This window comes from Gigantopelta aegis, chromosome 4 (assembly GCF_016097555.1).
Source record: "Gigantopelta aegis isolate Gae_Host chromosome 4, Gae_host_genome, whole genome shotgun sequence".
Taxonomy (NCBI): Eukaryota; Metazoa; Mollusca; class Gastropoda; order Neomphalida; family Peltospiridae; genus Gigantopelta; species Gigantopelta aegis.
Window position 1 is genome coordinate 51,112,053 of NC_054702.1, and position 22,529 is coordinate 51,134,581.

The following is a 22,529-nucleotide window of genomic DNA, read 5'->3' on the forward strand; positions in this document are numbered from 1 at the left end:
GACAGAATGGGTAGTTTTATGTTTAATAAAAATATCCCTTTCTCCCCGACCCTCCCTCTTCCTCTCTGCCGCTCTGGGTCTCTAGAGGCGAAATCTAGCTCAGTTAGTGGAGCTCTCGCCTGCGGTGCTTGTACTTAGATTGTAGGCTTGAATCTCCTCGATGAACCTATTATATTATTGGGTTTTTGTCCTGTTCCAACCAGTTTCACACGACTGTTATATCAAAGACCGTGCTATGTGCTGTCCTGTCTGTGGAAATGTAAAGTACACATAAAATGCCCCTTATTGCTAATGGAAAAGATGCAGCTAGCTTCCTCTAAGAATATGTCAGAATTATCAAATATTTGTCATCCGATGGTATTGAAAGAAAGAAATGTTTTATTTAACGACCCAATCAACACATTTTATTTACAGTTATATGGCGTCAGACATATGGTTAAGGACCACACAGATTTTGAGAGGAAACCCGCTGTCGCCACTACATGGGCTACTCTTTCCGATTAGCAGCAAGGGATCTTTTATTTGCGCTTCCCACAGGCAGGATAGCACAAACCATGGCCTTTGTTGAACCGGTTATGGATCACTGGTCGGTGCAAGTGGTTTACACCTACCCATTGAGCCTTGCGGGGTACTCACTCAGGGTTTGGAGTCGGTATCTGGATTAAAAACCCCATGCCTCGACTGGGATCCGAACCCAGTACCTACCAGCTACCGATGGCCTAACCACGACGCCACCGAGGCCGGTTCGATGGTATTGTTAAAGAATAATAACAGAAATATAACCGGCAAAAATAATGATATTTGTTGTATATGCAAGGTAAGATTGAAAGTAAACGTTATATTCCTTTTCCGGTTTCCCATCCACATACATATTTATTATTAAAAGAAAATCTGCTTGCTCTCATTTACCACAAGTTGTACGAATTTAAGATGTGCACAAACGGTTTGTTATGCATTTGGTATATGCCTACCATAAGATGAGTAGTATAATTATTATATTACTTTCAGATTTCCACAAACCAAAAATCCACAACATCCAAATCGGCAGCTTCAGAAACACCTTGTCCTCTATTGTCGTCACGCCGTTCTTCTGATCTACGGAAAGCAGCAAGCATTCTACAAAACAAAGGCGTGATCGGTCTGCCCACGGACACTGTGTATGCCATCGGAGCGTCGTGCAGACACCCGGAGTCAATCAGGAGGCTGTATGCAATCAAAGAACGACCGAAAGACAAACCAATATGTCTATGTCTTTCAAGCCTTAAACAACTGAAGGCAGTCCGGCCGAATTTCAGCCCACTACTTCTCAGTTTCATGGAGCGCTGTTACCCTGGTGGGGTCAGCTGCGTGGTCCCTAAAGGGGACTGGTTATATGACCTTGGCGTTGGCGACAGCTATGATATAATTGGTACTGAAAACACCATATGCCTCCGAATTCCAGACAGCTCAATATTGGCATATCTGGTGTCAGTTTCCGGTCCCTTGGCCATAACTTCCGGTAATCCCAGTGGGTGGGTTGATAGCACCCACCACGATATGCTTGTAAAGAGTTTGGGTAAATATATATTTTCAGTATTATTTTACCTGCATGAGAAATTAGGCTGTAGAACATTTTGTCTCAGTATTTATGGTTTTACCAAGGCATTACCTTTTGCTCAATAGTACACGTACTGATAGTTACATTTGAAACATATGTTACTAAAAGCCCTCTTAACAACCCAACATTGACGTTATAGACATTTAATTTTACTGCAAATTACATCTTTCAAATTACAATATAAATTAATATATAAAAAAAGTAGTAATATTTGGAAGTAATGTTTTGTATTAGCAAGTAATTCAAAATATGGTGTCTACATTTCACAAGAAAAATGAATAAATATTTAGTTCATTAGGCAACATTGAGACTATCCTTTTGATGTACGCTGATTTGTGTTTTGTTTATTCAGGACATAAACTGGATGCCGTGGTTTGTGATGGATTATCTAACGAATTTTGCGCATCTACAGTGGTCAATTGTCTAAATATTGACGAAGGCGAGTACTTTTATACTTTGTATAAATGAGAAAACAGTATTATTCAAAATCAGTTGATCACAGATGGAAAAAATAAGTCTAACATTTCGGTCGTCCAAATATGAGGAATAAAACCAATTTAAAACATCGTTTTGAAAAATCAACTCCAGCAGGTTTCGTATTAAACCGACTGCAATAGAGTCGTACTCCGTTAATATATCTGATTAAAAAACACATCAGGTCGTTTATAGGTGATATTTTACCGCGTGCGTTCATTTTGAATGCATTTAAAGAGTCACAAATTTGTCAAATGAGTTGCAGTTCTGGATACAATCACTGGCGAAGTCAGGACGTGTCTGAACCTTGACTGCATAGGAACACGTTAATAGAGCCCCCAAGACTCAAGGCAAATGTTCCAGCGGTGCTTTGTTTGATCGGGTGAAAGATCATCAAAAAGAACAAGACAAGAATGTATTAACACTCGGGCCGTTGCATAACAGCATAGGTGGCATACAATGGACATGAGATAGCAACGGGTGAAGAGATTAGCGCTGAGTTCAACCAAAGTGCTCACCCGAGTGCTTGGGTCGTATGATCAAACATGTTGGGTCCCCCAACCCTCGTCCCAGCCAGTGTCGCGGTATGTGTTGTCCAGTCTATGGGACAGTGCCTGTGCTGTTAATGGAAAACATGTACTGGGTTTTCGCTGAAGAGTACGTGTTGGAATTACCCATTGTTTGACATCCAACAGCCGATGGTTAATAAATCAATGTGCTCTAGTTGTGGTGTCGTTAAACAAAGCAAACTTTAACATTGACAAAATCTTCAAACTTCAATAACATTCTGTTTGTTTAGACAAGGTTTTAAAAACAATTCTTGAAGCTGAGATTGTAATTTGATAAGCAATGGGTCTGGTTTCAGTCAAACTGAGCTTCGTGTACACGTGATTTCTTTATTTCAGGTGAGATCAAGTGTTTTCGCATTGGATGTACGCCAAAGGCAACCATTGACAAATACCTCGAGGAAGCAAAAGTGTTTGTGGGCAAAGCAAATAGTAAATCTGTCTGCCCAGTGTTCCCATCTCGAAGGTCGTCTGCTCTTAGAACAGTGGCGAAGATTCTGGATAATGGTGGAGTAATTGGAACACCCACAGACACGGTGAGTCCATGCATAGCGTAAAATGGTCTTTGGCGCCTAGTACAGACTTTTCCCACTATCTGTTATAATCGAAACTTGACATGGTCATAATGTGCTAGGGATGAGAAATGTTGTTGGTTTGTTGTTTTTTTTTTTTTTTTTTTTTTTTTTGGGGGGGGTCTTTGAAAAGCAAATCAACAAATAAATATAGTCAAACGTCGTTAAACTAATCTCAAGAATATCAAGGTTGAAAACAACAACAACAAACAAACAAAACCACACAAACAAACAACAACAACAAAAACCCACAAAATAAAAACAAAAAACAAACATTAAAGAGAAAAACAAAATAATGTTTAGCTAAAATCACCAACATCTGGAGCTTGTTGTGGTGCCTTCGACATCGACATTTGTCTGTAAATAGAAAGTAAAAAAAGTAAAGTAAAGAAAACGACCACCCTCCCAATATTTTATAGTGACATCAACTAAATGGAGAATGTACTACAGTGTGTACCTTATAAAACGACTAGCACGAAGAGCACTTTCCTGTATATGTTACTTGAAAGACATTTGTAAACATCTCAACTCTTCTTACATAATTTGAAGAGAGAAAGAGTAAATGACAGGCTAAATGAGTATGGACTGTTTTTTGAAGTAATGAAAACAAGCGCTTGTTAAAGCGACAATTTGTTGAGGAACCAGACAAGACTAACTTACATTACGACCATCAAGACAGGCTAGTAGGTACTGGGCTCCAATCCTAATACAGACTGAGAACAGCTCAGTGGGTCAACATTTCCACCACATGACCGTGCACGTTGGATTATTACCCCCTGCCTTTGACCATCGAGACAGGCGGGTAGCTACTGGGCTCCAATCCCAGTATCGATTACAAAACAAAGCAAGTTTTAACAGCTCAGTGGGTCAACATTTCCACCACATGACCGTGCACGTTGGATTATTACCCCCTGTCTTTGACCATCAAGACAGGCTGGTAGGTACTGGGCTCCAATCCCAATACCGACTGAGAACAGCTCAGTCGATCAACATTTTCACCACATGACTGTGCACGTTGGATTATTACCCTCTGTCTTTGACCATCAAGACAGACACATGTATTATTGTTCTAGCGAGCGATACATTGACATTTTAGAGACAACAAAAGGTAGTATATCCACTTGTTGTGTTTTTGAAGTTGGGTTATACATATAGCAGTTTATAGCTAGCACAATGTAGTTTATCCAGATATAACGTTTTTTTTTATATACAAATGGTAACAGAATGTTCATAAATAAGTTTCGATTATTTAATACAAGATAAAGTATGAGATAAAAGTCATTTTAGTGCACTAAACTAACAACCATCAATGCTATATATTAATTGCCTCAAACATAGTAAACTTGTTCGCTTTCAGTCGGTATCAATATGATTGAAATCGGCTCTACCGGTCTACCAGTTACGGACCAGTGGAGCTCATTTTATCCAGATTTAATCAGTATCCCCAGTAACATCAATTTAGGAATCTACTACAAAACCCCTCAAAGCCGGACCCTCGGTAAACCAGAATTTTCCCTCGACCGAACATTTTTCACGGTTGCTTTTCAAATATACAGAATAGAACCTCTCTAAACCGGATACTCCTTAAAACTAGATATTTTACTTGGTCCCATGGGTGTCCGGTTTAGAGAGGTTTAACTACAATATCTTCTGAACTGCTGTCTCACGCCGTTGTAGGTGTACGCTATTGCTGCCTCGTGTAAGCATCCCGACTCCATCAGGAGACTGTACACAGTGAAGGGACGACCCACAGAAAAACCCATCTGCCTCTGCGTGTCGCACCTTGACCAGCTCAGAAAGGCCGACCCTCCCTTCAGCCCTTTGCTGTGGAACTTCATGAACAGGTGCTACCCTGGAGGAATCAGCTGCGTGGTCCCTAAAGGGAGCTGGCTATACAACCTCGGCCTGGGAGACGCCTACGACATCATCGGCACGGCGGGAAGCATCTGCATCCGAATTCCAGACAGCTCCGTGCTGGCGTACCTCGTGTCTGTGTCCGGACCCATCGCCATTACGTCCGGCAACCCGAGTGGAGGAGCCGACAGCACACATCATGATATGCTCATTGGCTCGTTGGGTTAGTATAAAGGCGGGAGTGCGTGTGTTGGGGGAGAAGGAGTGGAGGAGCCGACAGCACACATCATGATATGTTCATTGGCTCGTTGGGTTAGTATAAAGGCGGGAGTGCGTGTGTGGGGGGAAAAGGAGTGGAGGAGCCGACAGCACACATCATGATATGCTCATTGTCTCGTTGAGTTAGTATAAAGGCGGGAGTGCGTGTGTGGGGGGAGAAGGAGTGGAGGAGCCGACAGCACACATCATGATATGTTCATTGGCTCGTTGGGTTAGTATAAAGGCGGGAGTGCGTGTGTGGGGGGAAAAGGAGTGGAGGAGCCGACAGCACACATCATGATATGCTCATTGTCTCGTTGAGTTAGTATAAAGGCGGGAGTGCGTGTGTGGGGGGAAACCAGGGATGTTTTTGTATGCATCATCCCAAAGATAGGACAGTACATACCTACGGCCTTTATTTCACCAATTATGGAACCCTGGCCGGAACAAGAAATAGCCTAATAAAGTAATGGGCCCACCTAATGAGGATCGATCCTAAATCGATCGCGCATCAGGCGAGCGCTTATAATTTACATACCACTTGGCTACGTCCCGGCTCCCTTTCGTCCACTATATTTGAATTCACATACAATCTTGCAACACCTGGTGTTCTCAGATGGAAACATACGCATTGACAGATCACTTTGTTACTGACGAGAACATGCTTTCAGGGCCGTACCCTGACCAAAATCCATGGGGGGGCACTAAATTTTATAAATAATTTTTAACATACTATAAAGATTAAACATTTCTATGCTATTACTGGAGATATATAAAAAAAAGAAAAAAAGGACAAGATTCTCAGGGGGGGCAGCTGCCCCCCCTGCCCCCCCGGAGGGTACGGCCCTGGCTTTGTGCGTTTAAAGTCTTAACACCATTATTTCAGGCCATAAGCTGGACGGAATCATCTGTGACGGCGAATCTAGAGAGAGTTGCGCATCGACTGTTGTCAGCTGTCTGAAAATCGACCAAGGTACATAATAACTTGCCACAGTCGTTACCTCCATTTAATAATATTAAATGCTTTTGCAGTTCCAAATATATTGATTTGTGTATGGTTATGTGGAGACAGGTTGTGATAAATAAAGGGTACTTCACGGGGCTCTATAACGTAGTATGAAGTCTGCAATCTTATCACAAATATTGTATATAAACTTGCACGAGATGAAATTTGACAAAAATATAATAAGTTTTCTATTTGTTATCATTTTAGTTATATTAAATAATAATAATAATAATAATAATAATAATAATAACGATAAAAATACGAAATATATAAATAAATTGTACAACTAAATCCATTAATAAATTGGTGTAAACCATATAACCAATTCATGACATCGTTTTGATATAAAGTGACGTCACTATAGTGAAATTAACACTTTCTACTTTTGCAATTACAGCTGTTGGGTGTTATTTTCACCAATGACCGAACTATTATTTCATTGATATGTTTGCTGAATGTCACATAAGTACATACCTTCATTATAAAATATTAAACTAGCTTCCATTTCGTATCTAGTTTATGTCATGGGTGAAATAATGTTTAACTGTCACAAGCTTTGGTTAGTCACAATGACAGTGGTTTTAACGAGGGGCATTTTTTTAATTGTTCAACTATTGCAGGCACCATCACGTATTTTCGGGAAGGGTGTACACCCAAGGAGGTTGTGGACAAGCATCTGGAAGACGCCATACAGCAGACGAACTCGCAGCTGCATGAACCTACCCTACAAAGACACGTGACTGCCCCTGGTCTTGAAATTGGCGCGTAACATATTGATAGTCAAGTCACAGAGTGCCGCGTAAAAAGTGGATTCAGAGTCATTCCTAGCAGTGGGTGAGGGAGGTAGTTGCCTCATGCAAAATTAAGAAAACGTGACCTTTTTTGTTTGTTTAAAAGACCCAGTATTAGTACTACTATTGTTTTCGCCGCTCCTTAAGGTCAAGTAAGCCCTCGATTTGCATCTGTGACGATGGCTAAACGAAATGTGAACTGTGAGACTAGTATGGGCTATCAGGTAGATACGTGTTATTAAAAGGACATGATTCTGTTAAGAAAACCCCTCAAAAAGACACAACCCCCCCCCCTCCCGAAAAAAAACAACCCACGAGAAAAAACGATTCGCAAATATAGCTTTTTAGGCAATGTTCAGAATAGCACACACACACGCGCACACACGCTCTCTCTCTCTCTCTCTCTCTCTCTCTCTCTCTCTCTCTCTCTCTCTCTCTCTCTCTCTCTCTCTCTCTCTCTCTCTCACACACACAGATAAATTGTATATGGCTTACTATCTTCACAACAGATTGTACATTTTGTATAAATTCTTGTTTCAGGTGGTTATATAAAATAATGCCTTCTCTTGTATATATTAAAATACATATGCATATATTTTCGTGTTATGTTGTTTGTTATTATGGCTATCAAACGTAGAGAGAGAGAGAGAGAGAGAGAGAGAGAGAGAGAGAGAGAGAGAGAGAGAGAGAGAGAGAGAGAGAGAGAGAGAGAGAGAGAGAGAGAGAGAGAGAGAGAGAGACTGGATCTGAGGTGTGTATTTGAAAGTAAAGGGACCGCTGTCGGTGTGATTGCCCGTTGAATGGAAATTTGAGAGTCCGAACTTGTTGGGGTGGGTGGTTCGAGGGCCTGTTCTCCCGAGAAAATGTTTAAGTTTCTAATGTCTAAATATATTTCCGGCCTTCTGAACACAGTATCGCACGCATACACACATTGTATAAAATACATACATAATATAACAACTTGCTGTATCTGCATGTGGAAGACTGAAGTTGGTATAGGACGATTTATACTAAGAAATGTCGACACTGTTTCACTCAACTCCGCAAGCTCTATCTTCATACAAAATAGCAATTACAGAAAAGAATGACATGCCAAGGAAGAATGTTAACTTTAATAACATTATTCAACTTGAAAGAGATTATTGCTCTTGCTCTTAACAAACTACAAAACATTATGGACATTTCAATATTGATCAATTGATGATAAAATAACCAAGCTGTTAGCTCGTTAAATGACAGCATGCGTGTCACCAATACATCAATATGAATCATTCTAAAAGGACGTATAAAAGAAACACATAAAATCACAACTACTAGACTCTAAACACACTTCAGGGACTTAGGCAACCAAAAGCAGACCCATTCAATGCTAAACTGCGGTCAAGATTAATGAGTACAAAGAAACAAAACCCCATAAAGCCAACAAACAGGTAGGAAGGGCTTAAAAGAAAAACCCAGCTGCCCCGGAACCGCCCACTGGCGAAGTCAGAGGTCGAATCCGTGGTAGGCGTGCCTGAACCTTCTGGATAGGGGCACGTAAATAGAGTTCCCATTCCCAAAAGAAAAACTATAACAAATTAGAGGACATACATAATAATAACCCAAAAGAATGCTGGTCTATTATTAACAATATTATTATCAAAACCAAAGATGACGTTGACCTTCCTAACGAAATCGTAAAACGCACAACTATTAATTTCCAAACTTTAAACAATGACACCAATTGTTACACAGATGAAATATCACAGTTACTCAAACTTAATTAATTGTAAGTGTAACCGAGAAAATTAACAAAACATATTCCATGAACTTGACGGCCATATATTACAACCCAAACGTCTTACTAGCTATTCACATACCCGGGCTTGATCTAATATCTAATGAAAAGATAATTTCAAAATTATGAAAATCAGTATTGTGGACTATAAAGGATGTATAACTCTAATTCACAAAAATAAGGAATGCAAAACGGATCCCAAAAATTACCGCGGAATAACTATAACAAGCTGTCTAGAAAAACTTATATCTGCGATACCGAATAACCGCCTTGTCAATCATGTGGAAAATGAAAAATATTGTAACGGGCCTTCCCTTATCCAACAACACTGAATAATACAAGTAGCGAGTGTTCAGTAAATTAAAGTTGGCCTCATCACAATAGATACACACTTCGGGTCTAAGGCGTTGTTAAGATCCCATCAAGAAAACAGTGAAGACAAATATTGAATCTAAATAAAAGAATAAGTCATGTGAACACATAAGATCTTTTATTTATAAGTAGAAAGAAGAAACCAAATGATAATCCAAAAGAAATGTTCAATCACCAAAAAGACAAGAATGTTTATAATTTGCTGTTTATTTAAACCGTAGAAAAAAATATCAAAGTTCACAGTACATTCCAAAGGCAAGTTATGCTTATTGTTAGAGTTGACAGCTCGCAGAACGGTATCGCCAATCCGACGATTCCGCTGTAAGGAAATCTTATCTCTTGAAGATGAATGGACAGGTCACATAACGGCATCGTTTCCCCCCGACTCCGACTCACGAAAACGAACGACTTCACCCGAATGATATTTGACGACTTCGTTGAACGGCTTCGTTGAAGAACACACTCGCGAAATCACCTCACGATATCGCTGAGCGAACTCATTGCTGACGGTTCCGTTAACCAAACGGTCTCGTCAAACGAACCACTCCATTAAGAAACGGCTTCGTCACACAAACGGCCGTATCAAACGAACAACTTCGTAGAATCACGAATCAAACACATTTCTCGTCAAACGACATCGTCCGACGACTCCGTGGAACGAACGATTTAGGAAAACGAAACAGAAACTATTTGCACACTTATATCCAATTTGATGTGAGGAGAAGAAGCGTAATTCTCCTCCCTGAATCACAATACTGTTGGTCTTTATATAACCTCTACCAGGATTGGAATCTTGTTGACCAGTAAGAATTAACTAAGCATTGGAAATAAACTGCGTCTTGAAAACCACATGCATTTTAGGAATGTCGGTAAACACAATTAGTTCTGATAGAAATATAGCCTTGTTTTCGAAATACAGTTCCACCTGGTATCCATAAAACTTTACGCCCACACCAACATAAAATACAAATACGTTAATTAAATTGTTATCAACATGGGTTCGTTTCAATATATTATCAGATAATCAGTCTGGCTTTAGGAAAGATAGAACAACCGACAACATATTTATTCTTGATACCTTAATAAATAATTATGTAACCAAATTACACAAACGATTATATACGGTGTGGTGGAAAGGACTGCTTCTCAAACATTTACGACTAGGGATTAGTGGTAAATTCTACAATATCGTTAAATCAATCTATGACAAAACTGAAGCTGCAAATTTTAGCTTCGAAAATAACATTACAGATCAATACATTTTCCTCAAAACAAAACTAGGTCATACACTCATCTCTACCATGTTTAACATTTTTATAGTTGGCCAAAATTTTCAATCAACTTTATTCTTCTCCATTCGCATTTACGGGGGTGGGGAGGGGGGCAATTTGTGGATCAGAGTAGGCTACTACACGGACACGCCCATGCTCAAAGCGATTTTAATTTTAAAATAATAATAATCCTGAAAATAGTTCTGTTCTCTTCAGTAACATATTTAATTAAATACTTTCTTAACTAAATATTGTACTAAACACGCAGTTAGCTCTAGCAGAAGAACGGACGCTTGGTCGTGTGAAAAACATCCGGATTTTACACGATTCCTGTCCGATCTTGTTCTACTCAGGTTTTTGTAATTGATGTTGCGTCTAAGGGAAATAACTCTATTATACATTTGCTAAATATAACACACTGGTTGTAACAGAAGAAGTTGGCAATGATGTGGTTGTGCATGTTATGCTAGCTAGCATGCCACTGTTCTTACTCTTAGCCTTAGGCATACACTGATGACACATCTGGCTGAGTTTAAATTCAAGTGGTGTGCGTATAATCCTATTTTGTCAGTTTGATTTGACGTAAAAAAAGAAGAAGATAAGTTTAAGTTTTTAAAATAACATCAAATTGACAAAATCAAAATATTGGGTAAGGAGACCAGTAAGTGGCACTTTCGGTGGCTGTTAGCAGTTGGTTCGGAAAGAGTTCGGCCCGTACCCCTCCATATCAAAGGCTCTAAAGACAAACCCTAACCGTATGTCTAAAACTACCCAAACCATTGAAAGGGGGGTATGGGTCGAACTCATGCTGCAAGTCTGAAGTCAATATAAAATGTTAAAAATAAATAGGCTGTTCTAGTCCGAATCGTGTGTAGAACATGGGTGTGTGTATTTTAATTGGGTCTTCCCAAATGTTATGTCACGTTACAGCTGGTGGGTGTATTGAACAGTGCACTTTTTTTTAAAATTAGTAAAAAAAATTCATAAATGCTCTGACATGATGACAATGTTACAACATGGGTAGTAATAGCTAGATGTAAATATACAATAATGATTATAAATCAAGTTGAAATGCTTATTTGCACTTTCTCAAATCGCAAAACAGAATGGTAAAATGTTATTACATCCATAGCATGACTTGTTTGTGAAGTGTGTTTGTGTGTGTGTTTTCACGCATTATGTAATATTTTGGGTGTGTATGGTCTAGCGTTAAGGAGTGTTTCAGGAGCAGAGGGAGGATGTCTTATTTTGATAAAAATAGCATTAAGTAATATTTGAACGGCCCCTAATAAAGAAAGTTTTACTAACCCAGTGTTCTCACACATCCAAAAATATTGAGAGTCCATGGACTCATGACTAAAAATATTGAGTGTCCATTACACATGTTGCGTCCAATCTGGTATTTGAAGAAGTCGTGAATTTTTCACAATTGACAGGAGTCAGTTATATATTATTATTAATTCGCCTTTCAACTTGGAGGTGGTGGGCAAGGAATTTTGTTCATGCCTCCTGCAAATGCTGGCATTTTCCAATATCTACATTTATTTGGTATGAAACTCGCATGTACATGTAAGTACATACAGTTAATACTAAACAGTTGTAGGAAAATTGTATGTTACTTTACTATAAATCATCTAGAGGAAAATTAATTTTCTACTCTTACAGGTACATGTATGTCAAATAATTTTGTTATGACATCTATATAAAATGTTGGTGCCAGTTATGAAAGCTTTTGGGGTTTTTTTCAGGGATGTCGAAGGTTCAAGGAGAGATTAAATAATTCCATAATTTTTGGCATCATTCCTAATTCAATTTTGAAATTAATAATAACTTGGTCAGTTAAACATTTTAAAATTAGAAATCAAGGAATAATTTGTGTGTTTTTGGTCTTTTTAGTTGTAAATGCGGACGAGACGTAGACCAGTGGTAAAGTGCTTGCTTGATGCATGGTCGGTTTGGGATCGATCCCTGTTATTGAGCCCACTGGGCTATTTCTCGCTCCAGCCAGTGCACCACGACTGGTATACCAAAGGCATATAAAAGATCCCCTGCTGCTAATCGAAAAGAGTAGCCCATGAAGTGGCGACAGCAGGTTTCCTTTCTCAATATCTGTGTGGTTCTTAACCATATGTCCGATGCCATATAACTGTAAATAAAATGTGTTAAGTGCATCGTTAAATAAAACATTTATTTTTTATAGTTGTAAATGGAACGAGGACGTGCACGAAAGAGAGGCCACCCTAATCGGGGTGGTGGCAGATTTAACAGAGGTCGAGGGGGTGTCCAGCCGGGTCGAGGTCGTGGCAGAGGTCAGCGAATAGCCCGTGGCGGTGGCGGTGGGGCAAGCCGGGGTGGAGGAAGTGGTTTTCAGCGTAAGGGAGTTGGCGACCTGGATGACTGGGAAGATCGGCCGCTAGATGGACTGCACAGGGAAGACCAGGATTATGGTTACACACATCCTTCACAGAGTCATGGTTACACACATTCTTCACAGAGTCGTGGTTACACACATTCTTCACAGAGTCGTGAACCTGTCAAGTAAGATCTCTGGATAGTTGACTATTTTCGGTTAATGGAAAATAAAAAATATTTCTTTGTGTTATACACTTTACAGCAATCTGATTGTCCAAAGGTGCTTACTTTTTTGCGTTCAAATCTCGATGAACCAAAAAAAATTGAATGTTAACTTGGCTTGTCCCACTTTATAATGCCATCAGTTTTATCATGACATCATTAGCTTTTGCAGACGTTATTGTCTATTTGATGTCTGGAATACAATGTAATCAACCAATCATAATACAGAACATATTCATCATCACTTTACAATGATTATTTATTTACTGATATTTTGTTTCAACACATTGGAGTAAGATAAATCATGTACAATTGTTTTGTTAAATTACCAAACTTTAAAGGGTAGTTTATTATTGCTTACAAGTATTTTTTTTAATTTATGGATAGATTTGCAAATATTGCTTGCGATGGTTCCTTAAATGAACCAAAATCACAAACTATAATTACTTGTGACTAAAATTTCTTTCATCATTATTATTCTTGAAATCCTGTTTTACCCCAAAGTGTGTTATGGTAATGTTAAACTTTCTGACTAAGATATAAATACCAGGCTAATAATATGGATGTGTACTGTATTATATGATTTTTTTACATGCACATGTAATTCATATGTCTCTGTACAGAGTCTGGTCACGGCCACCAAAGGTCAAGGTTGCCATGCAGAGGATTCAGATGAGTAGAGAAAACCAAGACATGATTCGAGACATGCTGCAAGACTTACATGGAGAGGAGTTAGACATTCCTTGGTCAGTAGTAGTTAATCTGTCACAATTTGTTATTCTTTTAAACCAACCTCAGTGGTTTAGTGGTTAAGTAAAAAGACTTACGTGTAAGGTTGGTAGATATTAGGTTCGTGCCCCTTCTCAGATGGGATATAGCCCAGTGGTAAAGTGTTCGCTTGATGCACGATTGGTCTGGGATCGATCCTCGTCGGTGGGCCCATTGGGCTATTTCTCGCTCCAGCCAGTGCACCACGACTGATATATTAAAAGGCCGTAGTATGTGTTATCCTGTCTGTGGGATGGTGCATATAAACAATCCCTTGCTGCTAATCGAAAAAGAGTAGCCCATGAAGTGGCGACCGGGTTTCCTCTCAATATCTGTGTGGTCCTTTACCATATGTCTGACGCCATTTAACCGTAAATAAAATGTGTTGAGTGCGTCGTTAAATAAAACATTTTCCTTCATTCCTTCCCATCTGAGTGGGAAAAGATAAAGCTGTTATGCTGACTTCTATCTGACTAACCACCACCATCTAACCATTAATCCACTGTATTGGACACACAGCTAAGGAGTGTATCCAGGCATCACACCACCATTCCCTGTATGATTACTTTGTTTTTCTTTGTAATTGGCTCTGATAAACATACCTGTACATGTAAGAGATTCATTATTACGTAATATTTTCTTGTCTATTTGGTGACTGTGAGTAACTCCATGTAAGGCACTGCAAAATGGAGTTCTTTCTTGAGACCCTGCTATCTACTAGACCGGGTGGTATTCCTCGTGCATGATCTCACAGAGCAATCAATTTTGATTGTGCTTATTTCAGTGGATGGTATGGCTGTTGTGCGAACAAGTTATTACCTAAGAGCAGCCAATCATACATGTATGTCTTTAAACGATAACTAAGAAACCTTTTGACAGTAAAATGGAAATATGCAATAAGTTGAACTGATCAAAATTCATCTGAGTAACAGTAATAAAATAATAATGATTGAGTTTTCATAGATTTGTTTTGTCTGTTGATTCCAGTGAAGAGGATTACGACTACCTTGACGTTCGTTCTGAAGACCAGTACTGGCTGTCGGACGGCACTCTGCAGATTGAAGATAGTTACAGCTATGCAACTGAGGATACCCATTCCAAAACAGCATTTGTTGTAAACCAGTTTGCCATTAACAAACTGGTCCGGTCAGTATATCACTAGCAAATGTATAGTAGGGTGTGTGTGTGTGTAAGTGGAGTATGCATTTCCCATCCCCACATGGTGTAAGAGGAGTATGCAGTCCCCACCCCCACATGGTGTAAGAGGAGTATGCAGTCCCCACCCCCACATGGTGTAAGAGGAGTATACAGTCCCCACCCCCACACAGTGTAAGACGAGTATGCAGTCCCCACCCCACATGTTGTAAGAGGAGTATGCAGTCCCCACCCCACACGTTGTAAGAGGAGTTTCCAGTTCCCAACCCATGCCGTGTAGGAGGAGTTTGCAGTCCCCATCTCCACACGCGGTGTAAGACAAGTATGCAGTCCCCACCCCACGTGCTGTAAGAGGAGTATGCAGTCCCCACCCCATGTGGTGTAAGAGGAGTTTGCAGTCCCCACCCCCATGCGGTGTAAGAGGAGTATGCAGTCCCCACCTCCACACGGTGTGAGAAGAGTATGCAGTCCCCACTCCCACACTTTACAATAATGACCTTGATTAGTATTTGGTAAGAACTGTTTGCCATTTTATTTAACAATATACCCTCAGGGCTGTACCTAGTCACTAAGTGAGGAAGGTGGGGTGGGTCAAAGGGCACACAAATATGAGAAAGTGCCATTTTTGGTCTACAAGTGTCTTTGTTAACTAGCTGAAGAAATCTCAAAAGTAGAGTGCTCAGATTTTTTCCCACACCCTCCCCTCTTAGTTATTTTAGCCTAGGTATGGTCCTGGTACAGTGGAGACATTTTTAAAAAGTTAAGTAGTACAAAAGAGAAAGAAATGCTTTTTATAAAAAAAGATCCTTTCTGTCCAATACAGGACAGTATAAACAGTTTTCAATAAATATGTTTTAAAATCCTAACTATGTTTTAAAGTCAAATGATTTTGCATTGGAAAAACAGAATATACTTCATTGTATTGCAACCTGAAGCATGTTAAAGATAAATAAACCCAGTAATTTTAACAAGTTTTCTCACACTGGTAGTCACAAAGTTTATATATAATTCTTTACTCAAAAAGATATTCAGCATTAATATCAAAAATATAATTTAAATATTTAAATGGCATATTTTTCTTTCTAGCCAATACCTGTCAAATGTTGTAAATTGGTCGTAATACTTATTCAAGATTATTTGTCTGATTTACATGCTGTGGTAACTGTTTTATATTATATCAAGTGTCTTGTTTCAGATACGGCTTTGATAAGGAGAGATGTACAGAGGCCTATGAAAGTGCTGACGGCGACATTGGTGCATCTCTCGAACAACTGTTGTGTGAATGCTTTAAGGATGACTTAGAGACAGCTAAACACCCTGAAGCAGCTTCCTGTAAACAAGACAGCAGTTTCTGGCAGGAGGTCATGGAAAGCCGAGACGAGGAAATGATTGCCTTGAAATCTATTTATGAGGACAAGTTTGAGGAGAGAATTGGTAATACTGTGTGGGTTCTGAATCTTGACTTGGATCACTTGACAGAAATGGTTGCTCCTCAAGCATGCGTGAAAAGAACTAGAGCTCAAGCTGCCAATAACGTTTCAAACAATATATGTAAATATTTTTTAAGTGGTACTTGTAAATATGCAAACCGGTGTAAGTTCAAGCATGTTAAAGAGGAAGAAGATAATTCGTTGGCTAGCGCTGAATCGTTTCTGTACCATCTGGAAGTTCGTTTTCCTTCAGGGAACTGTTACCCTCAGGAACCGCCATTACTGGCATTTTCTTCAACCTATCAGTTCATGCCCACACATATAAGTCTGAATATCACTAAACACCTAATGAAAGAAGCTGTCAGTCTCTCTCTTACGGGTGAACCTGCCATTTTTACTCTAGTCAGTCTGCTGGATGATGTTCCTCTGTTGAAGTCGATCGTTGATGGAGCACCCTCTGAAATGAGTGTACCAAGGGCAGTAACTAGTCGATTTAGGCCTGTGAGGCAGAAGGTAATGAAGTCTTCCCAAGAGGAAGAGGAGGATGATGAGGATGAGGGGAGCGATGTAGATAAGGAAACTATTGAGGCTTTGGTTAGAATGACAGAGAAGGAAAGTGAAGTAACCACAGAGGAAGAGGTCCAGCCACAGAAGTTTAGAAGGAAGGACATCGTACGTCCTCCATTACCTGAAGCACAGCTCAGAAAGATGAACCGGGTTTTAAAACAAGAATATCAGAGGAAAAGGGTAATGTTTAAAATGGTATACCGTACCTAAAAAATTACTTTCCATGAAAGAGGTTTTTGTTTGTCAAATGGAAGAGTTTTTTCACCTCAAATGCATTAATGCCAGTTATTGGCTAGTCTTCTATTTTGTTCTGTGTCCTGTTTTCAACCATATGATCGCCTTTTCTTTCTTTCTCCTTTGCTTTTAATTTCTTAGACTTTTGTTTTTAGTATTTATTTGTTTTCAATTTAATACATGTATTTGAAAAAAAAACCCCAGATGAGTGGTTGAAAGATTCATTAGCATAATAATGAATCAAGGTGCAGCAAGTCAAACCATCTTTAAAAGTACCTGAGCCAGTTCTTATAAACTTTAGTCATGACTTAGATTTCTAATAATGACATATGCATACAATTTGATTGTTTTAATGATTATGCTTGTGCTTTCTAAATTAAATTACACATGACTAGAGGTGAAAAAACTTACTCTTTCAAGAAATAATATAATTATTGAACAGAAATACCCTTCATGTTAAAATATGACCAAGTACACATGTACCTAAAACTTTTATGATATTCTAACTGTAACTTCTGTACCTGTAAAAAAAAGTTGTAATAAATTAATTTAATTAAAACACAATACTTTAATGCTCTAAGTGTTATAAATATTCACATTCATTTTTAAAAATGTGTTTTGTTGTACACTATATATTACTTATATGAATGTATCAATGTATTTTTAGAATGTTTCTTCTTACAAGAAGATGCAAGTCCAACGACAAAGCTTACCAGCATGGGACATGCAGGATCTGCTGGTGGATGCCATTAGTAATCAACAAGTTATGGTTATCAGTGGGATGACAGGGTTGGTCACAGTTTCTACAACATTTGTATCTGACACGTTGAGAAACACCAAGCTGTGATTTAACAGTTATGGATATTATTGCTACCCATTCAGTACAAGTTTTAGTTTAATTATAATACATTTTATGAAAATGGGGTGTACATGTGTATTTCCCTGATTCTATTTCTTGGGGTGGTGGGGTGGGAGAGATTAAATGTGTGGGGAGTTGAGATTTGTAAGCTGTTCATGGTATGCACTTAATTTGTTAAAAGTCCTACGGTTGCTGGGGTAGTGGGGATTACAACCCAAAAAGCTCCTCCTTGGTTCAGCCAGTGTTTTTGTTTTTCTGGTTACAAACAGGTGGTCTGAAGTTTGACACCTATACGCACACAAACAATAGATGCTATTCTGTGACTAATACTACATTTATTTGAAAAGGAATTTAGTTGAGGAATATAAAACCAGCTTACTGTTCTTGAATAAAGTGGACATTGTGATATTCTTATTTGGTGTACATAGATCATGAAGAAGCCTTAGGGTTAATACTTCAATGGTTATAATGGGGGTGATGTAACTACACTATCAAAAATTATGTGTTAGTCAGAAAATTATACAATGGTAGGCTGAATGACAAACAGAATGTGGATGAAATGGGCTTTGAGTCTAATACCAAAGCACCCCAGGTTAGTGCTCTACTAACTGAGCTAGATTCAATGGGCACTTTCCATATTTTCCTACTCTCTACTTACACTCTGTATGGCCCAGTACTTATTTTATATACTTGAAGCAGGCATAAACTGCTAGAGTTTGATTAGTTTTCTATTAATATTTACTGTGATTTTCATTTGTTTTTTCTAGATGTGGTAAAACCACACAGGTTCCTCAGTTTTTACTTGATTTCTACCTTACGACGAAGGATGGTGACATGTGTAACATTGTGTGTACCCAGCCTCGCCGCATCTCAGCCATATCCGTCGCAGAAAGAGTAGCCGAGGAACGAGCCTGCAAACTGGGAGGCATTGTGGGATACCAGATCAGACTGGAGAGTGTGCAGGTATAGTAATAAACGTTTTGTCATTTCTCATGTAACACTGTTATGAGCGATAACTCTCTCCTTAAACAGAACACTGAAGGCCACTGACCAGTAACATCGAGCTGAATATTGCAAGCACAAGCACCAAACACACATGATACAGCTGGGTCTTTAAGTACTACAAGTATGTGTATTTTAATTGCAGTCCTCGAAGACGCGGTTGCTGTTCTGCACTACGGGAATCATTCTGAGACACCTGGAGGGTGACCCGTACCTCACGGGCATCACTCACATCATTGTGGACGAGGTTCATGAGCGCTCACAAGACAGGTGAACATTATTTTCTTTATCTGACACAGCAGAGCTATCTGTTCCAATAAAATTTATTTCATTTGTGTATATACATCTTAAATTATTCAACCATCCCATCTGTTTTCTGTCTCACTGTCCACTTGTCTATCCCTGTCCATCTATCTGCTCATCCATCCATCCATCCATCCATCCATCAGTCACATCAGTTTTGAAAATTCCTAGTATAATTATAATATTGTTTTTGTCTTCTATTTTTAAGTTAACAAACACAACTGACTATTCAGTTAACATATGTTATTGTTGAGTTTAAAACTATCATATTGATTCCGATGTCTATTTCAGTGATTTCCTGCTGATGATTCTGAAAGATCTGTTGCCACTGCGACCTGATCTGAAAGTCATCTTAATGAGTGCCACACTCAATGCTGAGCTTTTCTCCACGTATTTTGGTCAATGCAGAACGATTGAAATTCCAGGTGATCTAACTTCTTCCATCAAATGTCAGTCTCGTGTTGTTTGTTGTCCCTACTTAAGAAGTACACATAGCAGTGCTATGGATTAACCACAGTTCGGTTAATACTAGTTCCACAGACATGTTAATCTGAGCATAATATTAATATGTTGTATTATTTTTCTTGCTAACGGAAATGCAGTTTAAAAATAAGTACTAGTAATATTTGAGTAATGTAGTCTATAAATTAGAAACATTTCTTTGATACAACACACACACCAATCTGATATTTATTTTCTAAAAATAGAGGATAATAAACAAGTTAAATTCTATTTATTACCACAGCTAATGTGTGTGCTCTAAAAATCTTTTATCTGCATTATGCTTGCATGTAGGCCTATACACTATTGAAAACTGGTATAAGAGCAAACTCTTTAAACATTGTGACATCATTTTGTATGTTTTCTAAATTATGATGGCATCATACATACTCATTTATTTCATGAACATGAAATGCTATATTTTCATAAGCACCGGCTTTAGTAGAATATAAAAATAATTATTTTCTAATCCACCTACAGTCGTGTTATTTTGTATTGTAAACATTTGACTGAAAAGAACGCCATTATGCTATGACGTCACTTACATTACATCATGTAATGTAAGATTATATGACATAATGGCTCATGGCTTTGTTGTAGACTGCAAATTACTTTAACAATCAGTTAAAATTGACAGTGGGTAATAAAGAGAATAACCAACTCGCTGTGAGGAGTTGTGAATGAATGTTGTAAAATCCTTGCCAAAGGAGCCTCGTGTTTACAACATTCATTCACTCGTGATAGATAATTCATAATTCCTCGTAGCTCATTAGTTATTCTCTAAATATTTATTGTGATCCCTCTCATATTATCCCAAATGTATATTTATTTTGATATTGATCAATCAGCCACTCCTTATTTCCAAAAATTGACTTTTAACCCATGGGAGTCATGTGATTTAATGTGGATAAATCTACTGTGCGTGAAGGACGACATAATGTTTGAGTTAACCGATGTCACTGACCCTCAGTTGGTGCTATTCTTTACCATAGAGAATTACTCACATGGGGAATTAAGTTTGTGATCAAATTATCATTTTGTGACTTTTTCTCTGTGATCAGATTTCCCTTTACAGCTACATGTAAGTTCTGAGAAAGTTACATAACTGAATTTATTTTTAGGAAAAACCTTTCCAGTAGACCAGTACTTTCTTGAGGATGTAATCGAGGAAACAGGGTCAGTATTTTATTTATTTCTAAATGTACATGACCGTATTTATTTGACATTCTGTGGAGACGTAAGAAATTATTGTTCCGATATTGTTTTGTCTCAGAATGCCTTATGATGTGTTGTGTTATGATTATAATTCTTTAAACACTCATTAAATGACGTGTTCCTAGGGGCAGGACATAGCCAGTGGTAAACCGCACATGTGATGCAAGGTCATTCTAGGATCGATCCCTATCGGTGGGACTATGGGGTTATATCTCACTTCAGCCAGTGCACCACAACTGGTATATCAAACATTGTGGTATGTTCTATCCTGTCTTTGGGATGATGTATATAAAAAATCCCTTGCTACTAATGGAAAAATGTAGCAGGTTTCCTCTATAAGACTACATGTATATATCCAAATTACTAAATGTTTGACATCCAGTAGCTGATGATTAATAAATAAATGTGCTCTAGTGGTGTCGTAAAACAAACCAAACTTTAGTTCATCTTTGAGTAATTAAAAAAGACCTATAACACACCTTTTCTTGGATTATCTCCCTTGAAACTGAATTTTAAATTTTAATATTTTTTAGAATCTTATATCATTAAATAGCATCAATTTCACCATAAATGTGTGACCATAAATATTTCTGCTTATTAGTGATGTTGCACTGGGTGTTTTCTAGGTTTGTTTTGGAGGACGGTTCCCCCTATGCCCGTTCTCTGAAGAGAACAAGTGCGAGCCCTGGAGAGACGTGCCATTCTGTTGACGACATCACAGACGAGATACGATCACTGAGCTGTGGTAGTTCAGTGCCATACCCCAAAGACAACATCCGTGATGAGAACCTCACAGTCAAACAGTTGTTTGCAAGATATTCAGGTATATATATGCATTGTTGACGATCATTTGATAGATATTGAGATATTGTTCACTGTCATTTTTGTTCTTTCATTTCTAATTCAGTTTAAGATTGCAGCATGTTGAAAGCTAAACTTGATACAAAAGGTTGACAAAAGAGGGTACATTTATTATTGTGAAGAAAAAATTAATTATAGATACAAATTGAAAACAGAAAATGGGAAAGGCACATCATTACTGCTTTAGGACACTCCTTTTGAGATCCTAAAATAACTATGCTTCCATTTCAGTCAGATCACTGAGCTTCCACATTTACTTTAAAACTTGTTTTACAGATGGAGTCAGCCGATCAACAATTAAAACACTGGCAATGGTTGACCATGACAAAATCAACATGGATCTCATCATTTCCATACTGGAGTGGATTATACATGGGGATCATGAAGTAAGTTTATTTTCACTTTGAGTAGTTGAAATAACATGTCAGTGAGGCAAACAGTGTGGAATTCATGACTTTATTATGCTGTGTTACACAGAATTATAAGTGCTGATTGGCAGCATCAGTGCTGGTTGGAACTCCT

At 38.5% G+C, this 22,529-nt stretch overlaps 2 protein-coding genes and 1 long non-coding RNA gene across 4 annotated transcripts in view; all 3 read left to right on the top strand.

Moving 5' to 3' along the window:
* Positions 1-2,010, top strand: part of LOC121372239 — a 107,349-nt gene extending 105,339 nt beyond the window's left edge. Inside the window, exons 2-3 of the long non-coding RNA XR_005957902.1 lie at positions 1,009-1,555; positions 1,950-2,010. This is a non-coding gene — a long non-coding RNA (uncharacterized LOC121372239). The remainder of the gene's footprint in view (positions 1-1,008; positions 1,556-1,949) is intronic.
* A 596-nt stretch (positions 2,011-2,606) lies between these two features.
* On the top strand, positions 2,607-7,713 carry LOC121369877 (threonylcarbamoyl-AMP synthase-like). Its single transcript, XM_041494954.1, has 5 exons — positions 2,607-2,655; positions 2,977-3,173; positions 4,887-5,286; positions 6,208-6,294; positions 6,948-7,713. The coding sequence occupies exons 1-5, from the start codon at positions 2,607-2,609 to the stop codon at positions 7,094-7,096; spliced, it is 882 nt and encodes a 293-aa protein (XP_041350888.1). The 3' UTR covers positions 7,097-7,713.
* Positions 7,714-10,950: 3,237 nt separating this feature from the next.
* Positions 10,951-22,529, top strand: part of LOC121370692 (putative ATP-dependent RNA helicase DHX57) — a 28,928-nt gene continuing 17,349 nt past the window's right edge. For both annotated transcript variants that reach the window (XR_005957719.1, XM_041496100.1), the window contains exons 1-12: positions 10,951-11,085; positions 12,739-13,076; positions 13,736-13,858; positions 14,868-15,026; positions 16,231-17,212; positions 17,934-18,055; positions 18,893-19,088; positions 19,273-19,397; positions 19,722-19,855; positions 21,053-21,107; positions 21,773-21,969; positions 22,284-22,393. Coding sequence is in view for 1 of the 2 variants with exons in the window: in XM_041496100.1 (XP_041352034.1) it covers positions 12,745-13,076; positions 13,736-13,858; positions 14,868-15,026; positions 16,231-17,212; positions 17,934-18,055; positions 18,893-19,088; positions 19,273-19,397; positions 19,722-19,855; positions 21,053-21,107; positions 21,773-21,969; positions 22,284-22,393 (2,535 nt within the window). In the remaining variant the exon portion in view is untranslated. The remainder of the gene's footprint in view (positions 11,086-12,738; positions 13,077-13,735; positions 13,859-14,867; positions 15,027-16,230; positions 17,213-17,933; positions 18,056-18,892; positions 19,089-19,272; positions 19,398-19,721; positions 19,856-21,052; positions 21,108-21,772; positions 21,970-22,283; positions 22,394-22,529) is intronic.